The sequence below is a fragment of the Trachypithecus francoisi genome, unplaced genomic scaffold, assembly GCF_009764315.1.
Source record: "Trachypithecus francoisi isolate TF-2019V2 unplaced genomic scaffold, Tfra_2.0 Lachesis_group3, whole genome shotgun sequence".
Lineage (NCBI taxonomy): Eukaryota > Metazoa > Chordata > Mammalia > Primates > Cercopithecidae > Trachypithecus > Trachypithecus francoisi.
In genome coordinates this window covers 73,431,442-73,448,074 of record NW_022681468.1, presented here as the reverse complement: position 1 = coordinate 73,448,074, position 16,633 = coordinate 73,431,442, and the positions used below count along the sequence as shown (strand labels likewise).

General features: G+C 40.6%; 1 protein-coding gene across 4 annotated transcripts in view; it reads left to right on the top strand.

The window, feature by feature from the left end:
* AKAP6 (A-kinase anchoring protein 6) overlaps positions 1–16,633 on the top strand; it is a 657,824-nt gene that overhangs the window by 343,977 nt on the left and 297,214 nt on the right. For all 4 annotated transcript variants that reach the window (XM_033188313.1, XM_033188311.1, XM_033188312.1 and 1 more), the window contains one exon: positions 9,163–10,932. In XM_033188313.1, the coding sequence (XP_033044204.1) occupies positions 9,163–10,932 (1,770 nt within the window). The remainder of the gene's footprint in view (positions 1–9,162; positions 10,933–16,633) is intronic.

Below are 16,633 nucleotides of genomic sequence, written 5' to 3'. Positions count from 1 at the left end.
GCCTACTATTGGTCTATTCAGGGATTCAACTTCTTCCTGGTTTAGTCTTGGAGAGTGTAAGTGTCCAGGAAATTATCCATTTCTTCTAGATTTTCTAGTTGATTTGCGTAGAGGCGTTTATAGTATTCTCTGATGGTTGTTTGTATTTCTGTGGGGTCGGTGGTGATATCCCCTTTATCATTTTTTATTGCGTCTATTTGATTCCTCTCTCTTTTCTTCTTTATTAGTCTTGCTAGCGGTCTGTCAATTTTGTTGATCTTTTCAAAAAACCAACTCCTGGATTCATTGATTTTTTGGAGGGTTTTTTGTGTCTCTATCTCCTTCAGTTCTGCTCTGATCTTAGTTATTTCTTGCCTTCTGCTAGCTTTTGAATGTGTTTGCTCTTGCCTCTCTAGTTCTTTTAATTGTGATGTTAGAGTGTCAATTTTAGATCTTTCCTGCTTTCTCTTGTGGATATTTAGTGTTATAAATTTCCCTCTACACACTGCTTTAAATGTGTCCCAGAGATTCTGGTATGTTGTATCTTTGTTCTTATTGGTTTCAAAGAACATCTTTATTTCTGCTTTCATTTCGTTATGTACCCAGTAGTCATTCAGGAGCAGGTTGTTCAGTTTCCATGTAGTTGAGCGGTTTTGATTGAGTTTCTTAGTCCTGAGTTCTAGTTTGATTGCACTGTGATCTGAGAGACAGTTTGTTATAATTTCTGTTCTTTTACATTTGCTAAGGAGTGCTTTACTTCCAATTATGTGGTCACTTTTGGAATAAGTGCGATGTGGTGCTGGGAAGAATGTATATTCTGTTGATTTGGGGTGGAGAGTTCTATAGATGTCTATTAGGTCCGCTTGGTGCAGAGCTGAGTTCAATTCCTGGATATCCTTGTTAACTTTCTGTCTCGTTGATCTGTCTAATGTTGACAGTGGAGTGTTGAAGTCTCCCATTATTATTGTATGGGAGTCTAAGTCTCTTTGTAAGTCTCTAAGGACTTGCTTTATGAATCTGGGTGCTCCTGTATTGGGTGCATATATATTTAGGAGAGTTAGCTCTTCCTGTTGAATTGATCCCTTTACCATTATGTAATGGCCTTCTTTGTCTCTTTTGATCTTTGATGGTTTAAAGTCTGTTTTATCAGAGACTAGGATTGCAACCCCTGCTTGTTTTTGTTCTCCATTTGCTTGGTAGATCTTCCTCCATCCCTTTATTTTGAGCCTATGTATGTCTCTGCACGTGAGATGGGTCTCCTGAATACAGCAGACTGATGGGTCTTGACTCTTTATCCAGTTTGCCAGTCTGTGTCTTTTAATTGGAGCATTTAGTCCATTGACATTTAAGGTTAATATTGTTATGTGTGAACTTGATCCTGTCATTATGATATTAACTGGTTATTTTGCTCGTTAGTTGATGCAGTTTCTTCCTAGCCTCGATGGTCTTTACATTTTGACATGTTTTTGCAATGGCTGGTACCGGTTGTTCCTTTCCATGTTTAGGGCTTCCTTGAGGGTCTCTTGTAAGGCAGGCCTGGTGGTGACAAAATCTCTAAGCATTTGCTTACCTGTAAAGGATTTTATTTCTCCTTCACTGATGAAACTTAGTTTGGCTGGATATGAAATTCTGGGTTTAAACTTCTTTTCTTTAAGAACGTTGAATATTGGCCCCCACTCTCTTCTGGCTTGTAGAGTTTCTGCCGAGAGATCTGCTGTTAGTCTGATGGGCTTCCCTTTGTGGGTAACCCGACCTTTCTCTCTGGCTGCCCTTAAGATTTTTTCCTTCATTTCAACTTTGGTGAATCTGGCAATTATGTGTCTTGGAGTTGCTCTTTTGGAGGAGTATCTTTGTGGCGTTCTCTATATTTCCTGAATTTGAATGTTGGCCTGCCCTACTAGGTTGGGGAAGTTCTCCTGGATGATATCCTGAAGAGTGTTTTCCAACTTGGTTCCATTTTCCCCCTCACTTTCAGGCACCCCAATCAGACGTAGATTTGGTCTTTTTACATAATCCCATACTTCTTGCAGGCTTTGTTCATTTCTTTTTCTTCTTTTTTCTTTTGGTTTCTCTTCTCGCTTCGTTTCATTCATTTGATCCTCAATCGCTGATACTCTTTCTTCCAGCTGATCGAGTCGGTTACTGAAGCTTGTGCATTTGTCACGTATTTCTCGTGTCATGGTTTTCATCTCTGTCATTTCGTTTATGACCTTCTCTGCATTAATTAGTCTAGCTGTCAATTCTTCCACTCTTTTTTCAAGATTTTTAGTTTCTTTGCGCTGGGTACGTAATTCCTCCTTTAGCTCTGAGAATTTTGATGGACTGAAGCCTTCTTCTCTCATCTCGTCAAAGTCATTCTCTGACCAGCTTTGAACCGTTGCTGGCAATGGGCTGCGCTCCTTTGCAGGGGGAGATGTGCTCTTATTTTTTGAATTTCCAGCTTTTCTGCCCTGCTTTTTCCCCATCTTTGTGGTATTATCTGTCTCTGGTCTTTGATGATGGTGACGTACTGATGGGGTTTTGGTATAGGTGTCCTTCCTGTTTGATAGTTTTCCTTCTGACAGTCAGGACCCTCAGCTATAGATCTGTTGGAGATTGCTTGAGGTCCACTCCCGACCCTGTTTGCCTGGGTATCAGCAGCAGAGGTTGCAGAAGATAGAATATTGCTGAACAGCGAGTGTACCTGTCTGATTCTTCTTTTGGAAGCTTCCTCTCAGGGGTGTACTCCACCCTGTGCGGTGTGGGGTGTCAGACTGCCCCTAGTGGGGGATGTCTCCCAGCTAGGCTACTCAGGGGTCAGGGACCCACCTGAGCAGGCAGTCTGTCCGTTCTCAGATCTCAACCTCCGCATTGGGAGATCCACGGCTCTCCCCAAAGCTGTCAGACAGAGTCGTTCGCGTCTGCACAGGCCCCCGCTGCTTCCCCTGTTCATCTTCAGCTGAGCGCTGTCCCCAGAGGTGGCGTCTCAGTTGAAAATGCAGAAATCACCGGTCTTCTGTGTCGCTCGCGCTGGGAGTTGGAGACTGGAGCTGTTCCTATTCAGCCATCTTGCTCCGCCCCTCGATTGAGAACTTACCATGTGCTAGATGGTGTGGTAAGCACTTACCTAAATGATACTTACCTTCTCCATGGGGATGCATTGTTCCTTCTAGAGTGCTCACAACTTAACACTTTGTGGATTCCTCCACTTATAATGAGCCAAATTGTATCAGGCCAAAGTATGTGGTATATTTTGAACTACGTGAGGGTTAATTCCAGATTATATTCATCTGTGTGCCTCCCACAGCACCTAGTTCATATTGCTGTAAAAAAGTCTGATTAGTTGAATTGAATTAAATAATGCAGATAATCCCTGCTTTAGATGTGGAAGAGGGAGATATAATTTCAGTTTGATGAACTGGAAATTAATCATTGAGATTAATTATTTGATTCGTAATTTCAGCATGTAGAAAATGGGAGTTCTCTTAAGAACTATTAATATAGTATAAATAAAAATATTGAAAGATTTTTGTATATTTTTTCCCCTTGCCTATGAGAAACAAACCTTTGTTGTACTTCACAGTTGCTTGTCATTACTTGCTCTTCTCAGTCCACTGCTGTTCTCTGGGATGCATTTGGAATCATAGAATCCCAACATGGTAGGGCTGAAAGGAATCTGAAAAAGTCTGGTCCGTGTAGACTAACATGTAAATTGACGGGCCTCTTACTAGAATGCCACAGCCCCCGCAGGTCTGAGGACTCAGGATCTCCACATCTCTAAGTTGCGAATGTTAAATTTCATGTTCAGTTGGTGGCGAAACATAGTTTTAAAAAAAGAAAGATCTAAGAAGGCATTTGGAACTAGGCTTCAGTTAACTTAATTATGGATAAGGAATAAAGCAAAATGTCTTGCTTCAAATTAGAAAAAGGAGGGGTGTTCTTTGCTATATATATATATTTTTTTTTTTTTCTTTTTTTTTTGAGACCAAGTCTCGCTCTGTTGCCCAGATTGGAGTGCAGTGGCATGATTTTGGCTCACCAGAACTTCTGCCTCCTAGGTTCAAGCGATTCTCCTGCCTCAGCCTCCCCAGTAGCTGGGATTACAGGCACATGCCACCATGCCCCACTAATTTTTTGTATTTTTAGTAGAGACAAGGTTTTGCCATGTTGCCCAGGTTAGTCTCGAACTCCTAGGCTCAACAGAACCACCTGCCTCATCTTCTCAAAGTGCTGGGATTACAGGTGTAAGCCAGTGTGCCTGGCCCACTTCATAACATGTTGAATGGAGGTGTATTTAAGTGGAGTGCATGGCTAGGCAGCTCTCACCCAGCTACATGTACTATACAATTATATGTGATATTTCTGAAATAAGGGCAGTAAAACCAACAGGCAACACCCCTAACTCCATATCTTCCTGAGACTTTATTATGTACACACGTTAGAAAACTATGTGGGAAGATGATGTGGAAGGCAGCAATGGAACTAAAAACATTAGTATTACTATGCAATATTTTCAGAGATAAAACTCATTCATCTGCTCTGAGAAACTTCAGAGATATTTCTTTTCTTACAATTGCCTCTGCATGGTGAAATACTATGTACTTTTTTTTTTTTTTTCAGGGAGGGACATTTTTTCGCATTAAAAAATACAGTTTGAATAAAAAATAGTTACCCCCTGAGGGATGAAAGACTACAAATAGGGTGCAGTTTATATTGCTTGGGTGTTGCACCAAAATCTCACAAATCACCACTAAAGAACTTATTCATGTAACCAATCACCACCTGTTCCCCAATAACCTATGGAAATAAAAAAATTAAATAAAATAAAAAAGTTATTACCCCCCGAGTGACAATCACTCAACTGTCTCACCAGTTAAGATGGCATTTATTCACTAGTTGAGATGGTTGGCTGGACTGATATGGTGGGACAGGATGGGAGAGAGCTTCCTCTGAAGCATTAAGTGTTTTTGAGTATGGTGTTTTCTTTTCTAAACCAGGACCTGGCTAGAGATTCCTGAAGATTTAAGAAAAGGCAGCCATACTTTATTCTCTGAGATATATCCATTAAACAATATATTCATGTAATATATATATTGTAATTATATATATAATGTAATATATATATGTCCTATATATATATTTTTTCAATATATTCGTGTAACATCACTGATTGAGCATCTGTTATTCTTGAGCAAGACAGTATCCCTGGTCTTAAGGTGCTATGACCACCAGAATGGGGACTAAATGTATTTGCAAGACTGTCATATTCCCTGCTTGTCCAAAGGCAGGTGGCTGACACTTGAGTTTGGAGTCTAATTTTTACCTGGACCCTCAAATTTCTTTTTTTTTTTTATCTATCATATAAATGCTTTTCTTTAATCTCATATAAGCACTGCAGTGCAATAACCATGATAAATGTAATAGAAAATCATGTTGCAAATTTCAACTATTAATTTAAATAGGTTTTATGGGATAGTTTTGGAATTTAACCATCGTTTTATAATACTATTTCTATAAAAGAATAAGTTCTGAGTAATGAAAAATCAAAAGATTAAAGAAAATACAACCTGCTTTTGAACTGGGAATCTCACTATTATGCTTTTAAAAATTGCATAAAGTATAACTTTTGTTTGGCTGACTGATTCCTAGTTCAGTTATGCAGCACAAAAGTTATACAATTCCGTTTAGGTAATTTTTGTTGAGATTGGCAGTTAATATTGATTTCTTATTTTGTGCAGTATAATTTAGTATTAGCAATAACTTTCATCTTGAAACTTTCCTCCTCAATATACTTCATTTTAAAAATAATAACGTCATAAGAGTGAACATTCATTGAGCACTCATCCATGTACTAGACTTCTATCTTACATATATTACCTCCTTTAAGCCTCTCAACACCCCTATGGCGTGGCTTATCATTTCCTTTTTATAGATGAAGGAAATAAAGCTGAGCAACATCAAGCTACTGGCTCATGGTCACATAACTAATTAGTGCTAGAGCCAGAATTTGAAACTTGGGCTTTTAATTATTGGGGTTAACTAAAACTACATAATCAGAGAAAGAAATTATAGGAAGGCATAGAGAGACATTCTAAAATGTCATCATTCATTCATTCAACAAATGTGCATACTCTGTGCAGATCACTATGCTAGGTGCTACGGTGAGACAACCATTTTCTGTGTGATTTATACTTTCCTGGTACTTACAAACTAGTGGAAAAAGCAAATTGATCAGATAATCACAATAGTATTTATTTATAAATTGAGATAAATGCTTAAAGAGAAAGCAGGGCTTACAATAAAAGATTCTGACTTACATGTGAATCTGGAATCTTGAAAAAGTGAAACTTAAGCTGAAATCTGAGTGATGAGGAAGAGTCAACTAGTTAAGGGGTATAGGCTGGAAGCTTTCCAGGCAGAGCAAACAGCATGTGCCAAGGCCCTGAGGTAGGAGAGAACATGGTATTTTCAGAAAGTGAAAGGAGGACAGTATGGCTGAGTGTGGCCAGTGAGGGGAGAATAGCATAAGAAAGGCCTCTTTGGGTCTGGCCTGGAAAGGGTTTTGGTTGTGTTTTAAAAATAGTTATCTATGATATCGTTTATTTCTGTTTTCAGTCATATACTTGGGAGATCTTCAAATATTAAAGCAATATATCTTTGCATTTAAGTGTGTCATTTTTTGCTTTTACTATTTTTAATTGACACATAACTGTACATATTTATAGGGTACAGTGTAATATTTTGATACATGTACACAATGCAATGATCAAATCAGGGAAATTAACATACCCATCACTTCAAACATTTATCGTGTCTTCATGTTGGGAACATTCAAAATCCACTCTTCTAGCTATTTGAAAATGTAGAATAAATTGCTTTTAATTACAGTCATCTGACCCTGCTACAGAAACCAGAACTTATTCCTCCTATCTAGCCGTAATTGTGTATCCATTAACTAGCCTCTCGCTATCCCCACCCCCTACCTTTCCCAACCTCTAGTAACTGCTATTCTGCTTTCTGCTTCTCTGAGTTCAACTTTTTTAGCTTCCACATATGAGTGAGAACATGTGGTATTCGTCTTTCTGTGCCTTGCTTATTTAACTTAACGTAATGTCCTTGAAGCTCATACATGTTGTCAAAAATGACAGGATTTCCTTCTTTTCAAAGGCAAAATAGTATTCCATTGTGGATATATGCCATCCGTTCACCTGTTGGTGGACACAGAGGTTGAGTCCATATCTTGGCTATCATGAATAACACTGTAATAAACATGGGAGTTCAGGTATCTCTTTGACATGCTGATTTCCTTTTCTTTGGATTATATACTCAGTAGTGGGAATGGTAGTTCAATTTTTAGGTTTTTTGAGGAAAGGTTTGGATTTTGAACTTAACAGCAACACGATGCGTCTAAAGGACTTGAAACAAATAACTAACAGATTTGCAATTTGTAAAGGTTACTCTGGTGGCAGTGTGGAAAACAAATTGGAGGTGGGGGCCTGCCAGTTTAAAGTCATATCTAATGGCTAAAATACAGACTTTGGGGACAGCTTTCATCCAGGGCCAGTGTCATCTTTTGGTCCAAGCTACTCTTTTTTTTTTTTTGAGGCGGAGTCTCGCTCTGTCGCCCGGGCTGGAGTGCAGTGGCCGGATCTTAGCTCACTGCAAGCTCTGCCTCCCGGATTTACGCCATTCTCCTGCCTCAGCCTCCCAAGTAGCTGGGACTACAGGCGCCCGCCACCTCGCCCGGCTGGTTTTTGTATTTTTTAGTAGAGAAGAGGTTTCACCGTGTTAGCTACTCTTATGTAAGACAGGGACAATAGTACAGTCTCCAGAAGAAAAATTTAAGGATTAAATGAAAAAGTAATTGTAGTAATCAACCATCATCATTTATAGATGAGGACTCTGAGGCTTAGAAAAGTTAAATAAGGCTTTTCATCTGTTTATCTAGATGTTATGGAATGAGAGTGAGCAGAGTAGGAGATAAAGGCAGGGTGAAGGTCTGAAAGGAGAGAACATTCCAAAAACAAAACAAACAAATGAGCAGTAAAACCAGATGTAAGATCCTGGAGAAGCCAGATCTTGGGAAAACCTGGCTGAGAGGATCACAGGGTCCAACTGCCACATGGGTTCCAGCTTCAGTTGGCTCACTGCAGTTCTTCTTCCAGAAAAAAAGGAGATCTGGGGATGTAACAACCCTTCACTTTTCAGTTTTCTTTTTTCATTTCCTAAGAGGGCTAGGTTAGATCAGGCTGTTATTTAGCCAGTAGGCATAATAGGATAGTTCCTGGGGCTCTTCTACCCCAAACAATGCATCAGTAAAAATCTTCCCATTTGTTGTATGAAATCAGAAACTGCAATAGTAATGAGACAAAAGCCTTAATTACAGAATTAAAGATTTAACAAATTAAAAATAGTTAATTTTAATGCTTTTTTTTTTTAGTGCGAGGGAGTTTTAAATCAGATCAGGCTATCCAGAATTATGAATAGTAAGAAATATGGGCACTTAATAGCTCAAATACACCAGTGGGGGTAGGACTTGGGGAGAAAAACATGCAGAGGGAGCAGATGAGGCTATCTCTAATGATAAAGTTTGGACATTCATTAATTTTCTCCTTCAAAAGGGTGGGGCCAAACAGAAACTGGTCTCGAACTGTTACGTATTTGCAAATTCAGTAGTTTACCTTCCTTCGATTCATCAACATATATTTAAAACACTGGCTTATTATAATTAATCATTCTACTTAAAAATATTCATTGAGCATCTACCATGAGTTAGCCACTGTGGTAGTTACTGGAATGATAGCAAAAAGCAAAACACATTCATGGAGATTTTACTTTTACATTATTTTGATCCCAGAAATTGTATTACTTAAGGCTTTGTTTATGAAATTCTTATTAAATGAATAATATATTATTTTTAAGTTGAAAATTAAGGCAAGAATGGATACTTTTGGCTTGATCTTGACATTTCTATTAAGGCTGTATGCTCCAGATTAGTGAAAAATCTTCAGGTGTTTAAGAAGAAGACACTATATAAAGCAATGTGGTAATTGATTAATAACTGTTTGTGTATGTCAAATCGGAAGCAATAGAGACCAATACATTTGACCTTTATAGTGCCCTGTACTGAAATTTCATTTAAATAGCAGCTGATGTTGTAACTCATGTTGCATTTACTGAAACCATTGCTGTTGTCTGTTTCAGGGCCGACTTGATTCTCTTACAGAAGTGGATGACTCAGGACAATTAACTATCAAATGTTCTCAAAATTACTTGTCTCTGGATTGTGGCATTACTGCATTCGAACTGTCTGACTACAGTCCAAGTGAGGATTTGCTCAGTGGGCTAGGTGACATGACCTCTAGCCAAGTCAAAACCAAACCCTTTGACTCTTGGAGCTACAGTGAGATGGAAAAGGAGTTTCCTGAGCTTATCCGAAGTGTTGGGTTACTTACGGTAGCTGCTGACTCTATCTCTACCAATGGCAGTGAAGCGCTTACTGAGGAGGTATCTCAAGTATCTCTCTCAGTAGACGACAAAGGTGGATGTGAGGAAGACAATGCTTCTGCAGTCGAAGAGCAACCAGACTTAACACCGGGAGTGTCATCATCTTCAGGAGAAGCTCTGACAAATGCTGTCCAGCCCTCCTCTGAGACTGTGAAGCAAGAATCCAGTTCCTCCTCCCATCTTGGTGCAAAGAATCAGCAGCCTGTTCCTTGTGAAAATGCAACCCCCAAGCGAACCATCAGAGATTGCTTTAATTATAATGAGGACTCTCCCACGCAGCCCACATTGCCAAAAAGAGGACTTTTTCTTAAAGAGGAAACTTTTAAGAATGATCTGAAAGGCAATGATGGAAAGAAGCAAATGGCTGATCTAAAGCCTGAGATGAGCAGAAGCACCCCTTCGCTAGTAGATCCTCCTGACAGATCCAAGCTTTGCCTGGTGTTGCAGTCTTCCTACCCTAACAGCCCTTCTGCTGCCAGCCAGTCTTATGAGTGTTTGCACAAGGTGGGGGATGGGAATCTTGAAAACACAGTCAAATTTCACATTAAAGAAATTTCTTCCAGCCTGGGAAGGCTTAACGACTGCTATAAAGAGAAATCTCGACTTAAAAAGCCACATAAGACCTCAGAAGAGGTGCCTCCATGCCGAACACCTAAACGGGGGACTGGTTCAGGCAAACAAGCTAAAAATACAGGGAGCTCAGCAGTGCCAAATGGAGAGCTTTCTTGTACTTCCAAGGCCATAGAGGGGCCACAAACAAATTCTGCTTCCACATCCTCACTTGAGCCTTGTAATCAGAGAAATTGGAATGCCAAATTGCTATTGCAGTCAGAAACATCCAGTTCACCACCTTTTACTCAGAGCAGTGAATCCTCTGTTGGCTCAGACAACATCATGTCTCCGGTGCCACTTCTTTCAAAACACAAAAGCAAAAAAGGTCATGCCTCCTCTCCAAGTCACGTCACCAGGAATGGTCAGGTTGTGGAGGCCTGGTATGGCTCTGATGAATACCTAGCACTGCCCTCTCATCTTAAGCAGACAGAAGTATTGGCTTTGAAGTTGGAAAACCTAACAAAGCTTCTGCCTCAGAAACCCAGAGGAGAAACCATCCAGAATATTGATGACTGGGAACTGTCTGAAATGAATTCAGATTCTGAGATCTATCCAACCTATCATGTCAAAAAGAAGCATACAAGGCTAGGCAGGGTGTCTCCAAGCTCATCTAGTGACATAGCCTCTTCACTAGGGGAGAGCATTGAATCTGGGCCCCTGAGTGACATTCTTTCTGATGAAGAGTCCAATATGCCTCTCTCTGGCATGAAAAAGTATGCTGATGAGAAGTCAGAAAGAGCTTCATCCTCTGAGAAAAATGAGAGTCATTCTGCCACTAAATCAGCTTTAATTCAGAAACTGATGCAAGATATTCAGCACCAAGACAACTATGAAGCCATATGGGAAAAAATAGAGGTAAAGTGGTTTTCTTAATATGAATGATTTCTCACTTGAGTTTTGGAAGTAATGCTGGGAGAAGGTCACACTCTCTACACTCTATTATAAAATGTATGGCTATTTTTGATAAATCTGATTCCCCAAAGAAAGAAAAGAAAAAGCACAATGATCACTGCACGTGACAAAGAGTATGAATCACTAGGAACTGCCCTTGTCAATACATTAGCTTGATGTGCTCCTGCATGGTATAGAATTCTCTGTTGATATTGTTCAAGTCTATTATGACTACTGATGAATGCTGGAATCCCTTGGATCTAATACAAAATTAAATAGAACAATAACTGTGCACACACAGGTAGCTCAGGAATATATGCATAGACTATTCCAGTTACCCCAGAGTGATTTTATTCATTTCTCCTGACTCCAGAATACGCTCCACATCTCCAATGTCAACTTCTTGTAAAAATAGGCCAGATATTATTTCTAATTTATTAGGGATCATTTTTTTCTTTACTCTTCCTCCTCTTTGAGAACTCTGGCTAATAACCATATTACCTATACTACGTACCACCCATGGACTCTGGGATGTGAAGTTGACATTTTGGCTAAATCTGTAATTTTGAACAAATTACTAGATATGACGAAATGTTTGAGGACAGACTTATCAAAATTCTCAGGACTGACAGCTTGGGCAATGTAGGGAGACCCCATTTCTATATTAGCAAGGAGTGGTAGCACACACCTGTAGTCCTAGCTACTCAGGAGGCTGAGCAGGAGGATTGCTTGAGCCGAGGAGGTTGAGACTGCAGTGAGTTGTGGTCATGCCACTGTACTCCAACCTGGGCAACAGAGTGAGACCCTATCTCAAAAAAAAAAAAAAATCTCAGGACTGAGCTCCATAGTATAAGTAATTATTTGACCTTTTAAGAAGCATCTGGGCAAAGAGATTCACTGTGATTATTGTGGTAATGGCCCTTTCCTCAGGAGGCCATTGGAAGTAGATCCAGTTGACTTGATAATTATTAATGGTTTCTTGTTTGATGACATATAAATGGCCATGCCTGCCTACATATAATTTGTATATGACTTTATGGTATGCAAAGCTCTCCCACATGCCTTTTTTTTTTTTTTTCTCTCTGAGCAGTTTCGCTCTTGTCGCCCAGGCTGGAGTGGAATGGCACCATCTCAGCTCACTGCAACCTCCACCTCCCAGGTTCGAGAGATTATCCTGCCTCAGCCTCTCTTGTAGCTGGGATTATAGGTGCCCACTACCATGCCCAGTTAATTTTTATATTTTTAGTAGAGATGGGGTTTTGCCATGTTGGCCAGCCTAGTCTCGAACTCCTGACCTCAGGTGATCCGCCCGCCTTGGCATCCCAAAGTGCTGGGATTACAGGCATGAGCCACTGCGTGTGGCCCATACATTTTTTTTTTTTTTTTTTTGCTTGATCTTTACGGCTGTCCTGTGAAGGAGGCAGGCCATGCCAGATTATTCTCCCTTACAGAGATGGAAACAGGCTCCATGAGCTTAAGTGATTTTTCCCAAGCTAAAATAAATAGATAGATAGATAGATAGATAGATAGATAGATAGATGATAGAGACAGACAGAAAGCCACAGATAGGCAGAGACTGACAGACAGACAGGCAGAGACAGAGACAAACCAGACAGACCTTTTGTGTGGGAAGCTGAGACGCAAACCCGTGTCTTCTGATTCTTAGTCCAGTTTTCTTCTATAGTATCATGTTGCCTCCCTGAAAGGGGTTGTAGTTTCTCCTTCACCAGGAAACTGTAAGGTAGGGGAGAAGAAAGTTCAGGACCCATTCAGACTGGATAGAGAATATTGATGTAACTGCCATGGGCACTCCTCCTAGTTTTTTTTTTTTTTCTTTTTTTTTTCTTTTTTTACATCCATTCATTGTTGAACACTACTCTGAGACCAGCATTGTGCTAGACACTGGGTAAAGGTGTAGTGCATGTGGATAGAATAACCTGGAGGAAGAAAATACAGGTTTATAAACAAAGAGGAAAAAGTTAACAAATATATAGCAGTAATAACATATTAATCATCATTAACATATATCAAGTATTCATGTATCTAATCCTCACAACAACCCTGATATTAACCTTATTTTACGACTGAGGAGACAGGCTGAGAGAGACCATGCAGTCTGCTCCAGAGCCCATACTATTAACTACATGCCCTCATTCCTCTCCGTGAAGAAGTTATCAGTAAGTACTGGATATAAAATCTGTGGTATTGTAGAGAAGTAATCATATCAGTGGAGCTAGAATTTGCCTGGGCGGTTCTTGTGAAGTACTAAACCTTAAGTGGAGCTTTGAAGGATGTGCAGGATTCAGACAGATAAAGGAGAAGGAAGGTGGCGTTTCAGGCAGGAGGAGCATAAACTAAAGCACAGAGGTAGAAATGGGAATGAGCATAGATGGGGTACAAAGAGAGATGTCCTGATTGGAAGGTTTGTCATCAGAGATCAGTGAAAGTTGCCATACCTATAGTAGGTATGGAAAATCCCTGAAGGCCACACCAAGGCAATTAGAATTTGTTCACCAGGCATCCACAGCAACTTCTCTGAAAGGGACTGACGGTAGTAACTAATACTTCTTAAGCTCTTATTTTGTGTTTGGCTCTGTACTAAGTAGTTTACATGCCTTACTCTACTTAAGTCCTAGAAGGGAGGATTTTTTCAGATGAAGAAACTAAGGCAGAATGTGATTGGGAAACTTACTCAAGTCCTCACAGCTAGTAAGTACAAAGCCAGGATTTGAACCCATAGCCAGCATTCTTTTTTTTTTTTTTTTTTTTTTTTTTGAAGCGGAGTCTCGCTCTGTCGCCCGGACTGGAGTGCAGTGGCCGGATCTCAGCTCACTGCAAGCTCCGCCTCCCGGGTTTACGCCATTCTCCTGCCTCAGCCTCCCGAGTAGCTGGGACTACAGGCGCCCGCCACCTCGCCCGGCTAGTTTTTGTATTTTTAGTAGAGACGGGGTTTCACTGTGTTAGCCAGGAGCATTCTTAAAGCAGTGTAGGCCCTGGTCTCTAATAGTCTTTCCAGAAAGGTTAATTGGTAATAACAGAAAGATGGTCCTGGCAGCCATGGCGGTGACCAGGGCAGAGATGTTGGCCTGTGGCAGCCAACCGGAGGAACTGCTGTGATGTGGGTCAGGCAAGAGGAAGGGAGGGGAGTGTTGAGAAAGTGAATGAGTCCAGAAAACTGGTTCTAGACCTTGCTAGAAAGAATTCAGGGGCCATTTAGTGATCAAAGCCTGGTGTGGCCCACAGCTTGGCATGTTCCATTCTGAGCCTTGTTTCATCTTTTGTAAAAAGAGATGTTTTAACCGGATGATGACTATGATACCAACTTCCAATCTGATTCCACAGTTCTACAAAAATGCAGCCAGGTTTTCAGCATCTGGAGACTGGTGTGTCTTTAATAGAATGAAACATTTGGATGAGTAGCTGGTTTGAAGTAGAGGTGGTGCAGGTAACTTTTGAAAAACTGTGCATAGATAGTATATGATGAAACTTTTAAGAAGAAATGGTTTATAGGCAGTTGAAAATCCCATACTGGAGTTGAGATATGAGGGAAGGGCTAAAAGAAGATCAAGTTCCTTCCTCAGGCCAGCCTCCCTTACTACATCAGATGAGGGCAGCTGCCAACTTCCAGGTCAACTGACCTTGGCTGTCACTCTCTAGCTTTGCTCTCCTCCTTATAGTGACCCAGAGAACCTATTCTGCTTGCAAAATATAATGACAGGATATTACTTAACATCTTATTTATACAAGGCATCTACTAGGCATTTTACCTATAATAACTCTCCCATAAAGTTGTTATAACAACCCTCTAAGGTTTTTAATCCTAAATTAACCACTTCTCTCCATTCTGGTCCTAGCCCCCATCACCTCCTTCCTAGATTACTGCAGTAGCCTCCTAACTGGTCTCTCTGCTTCTATTCTCCCACTACAGTCTATTTCCAACAGAGTAGCCTGAGTGATCCTTTTAAAAGATAAATCAGATTATGTCATCCCTCTGCTCAAAACTTCACAATAGAGGGTTGCCATTGTATTCAGGGGTCCTACATGGACTGTGACCCTGATTTCCTCTCTGACATCCTTTCCAACTACTTTTCCCCATGCTCACTACGCTCCCTTTCCTAGAACATACTTGGCATGCTTCTTGCCGTTAGGACCACTGTCAGCTGCTTTTGTCTACATCCTCTCCAGCAGATGCCCTCATTTATAATTCCTTCACCTGTTCCAAGTCTCTGCTAAAATATTACCTTCTCAGAGAAGACTACCCTGACCATCTTAGAAAAGACATAACCCAGCTGGGCACCATGGCTCATGCCTATAATCCCAGCACTTTGGGAGGCTGAGTTGGGCAGATCACTTGAGGTCAGGAGTTTGAGACCAGCCTGGCCAACATGGTGAAACCCCATGTCTACTAAAAATTCAAAAATTAGCCAGGTGTGATGGTGTGCACCTGTAATCCCAGCTATTCGGGAGGCCGAGGCAGGATAATCACTTGAACCCAGGAGGTGGAGGTTGCAGTGAGCTGGCAGTGTGCCACAGCATGCCTGTCTGGGTGACAGAGCAAGACTCGGTCTCAGAAAAAGAACAAAACCAAACAAACAAACAAACAAAAAAACAGGTGTAACCTGACCTTTTCTTTCTTTTACAGATCTCACCACATTCTGTAATTTTTTTTTTTTTTTTTGAGATGGAGTCACACTCTGTCGCCAGGGCTGGAGTGCAAGTGGCGCAATCTCAGCTCACTGCAAGCTCTGCCTCCGGGGTTCACGCCATTCTGCTGCCTCAGCCTCCTGAGGTAGCTGGGGGCTACAGGCACCCGCCACCTCGCCCAGCTAATTTTTTGTATTTTTTTTTTTTTTAGTAGAGATGGGGTTTTACCATGTGAGCTAGGATGGTCTCGATCTCCTGACCTTGTGATCCATCTGCTTCAGCCTCCCCAATTGCTGGGATTACAGGTGTGAGCCACCACGCCTGGCCTACATTCTGTAATTTTATATAATTTTCTAATGTAGTATATTTATTATTTTTGGTCTGTCTCCCTCTGTTAGAATGGGAACTCTGTGAGGGCAGGAATATTTATCTGTTTAGTTTGTTAATGAATCTCATGTACCTAGAACAATGCCTGGTGTACAGTAAGTGCTCAGTAAAAACTATTGAATGAATGAATCCCTATTTTAGAGCAGAGGAAACTGAATTTAGAAAGTTGAACGAACAATTTTTCCTATGCAGCACAGCTAATAAGTCACAGAGCCAGGCTTCAGGCCACCATCTGCTTTACCCCTCGCACAACATAAAGACTTGAGAATAGATGGATTCCTTCAAAGGAGGCTAGATGGAGAAAAGCAGAGGGACTGATGACTGAGATTCAAGTTGTAGCCCAGTTATGAGACAGGATCAAGGAAGAGATCCAGTTGTGGGGATCAGAAGGGACAGGAAGAATTACTGGGTATTAAATACATGGAGAGAGAGAAAGAGATACTAAATAAAATGGACATGAGCTTTGTTATTTGCAAAAGATAGATCAAGAAGAATAAAGACTAAGGGGAAAAAAAACCCAACAACCTTTAGATTTGTCTGAAATAATTAATGAAGACCTTAGAAAAAAACAGACTTAACGAAGGAATGAAAGTCATAGGTGATTAAGAAGTAAAAAACAACCATTCCTAATATT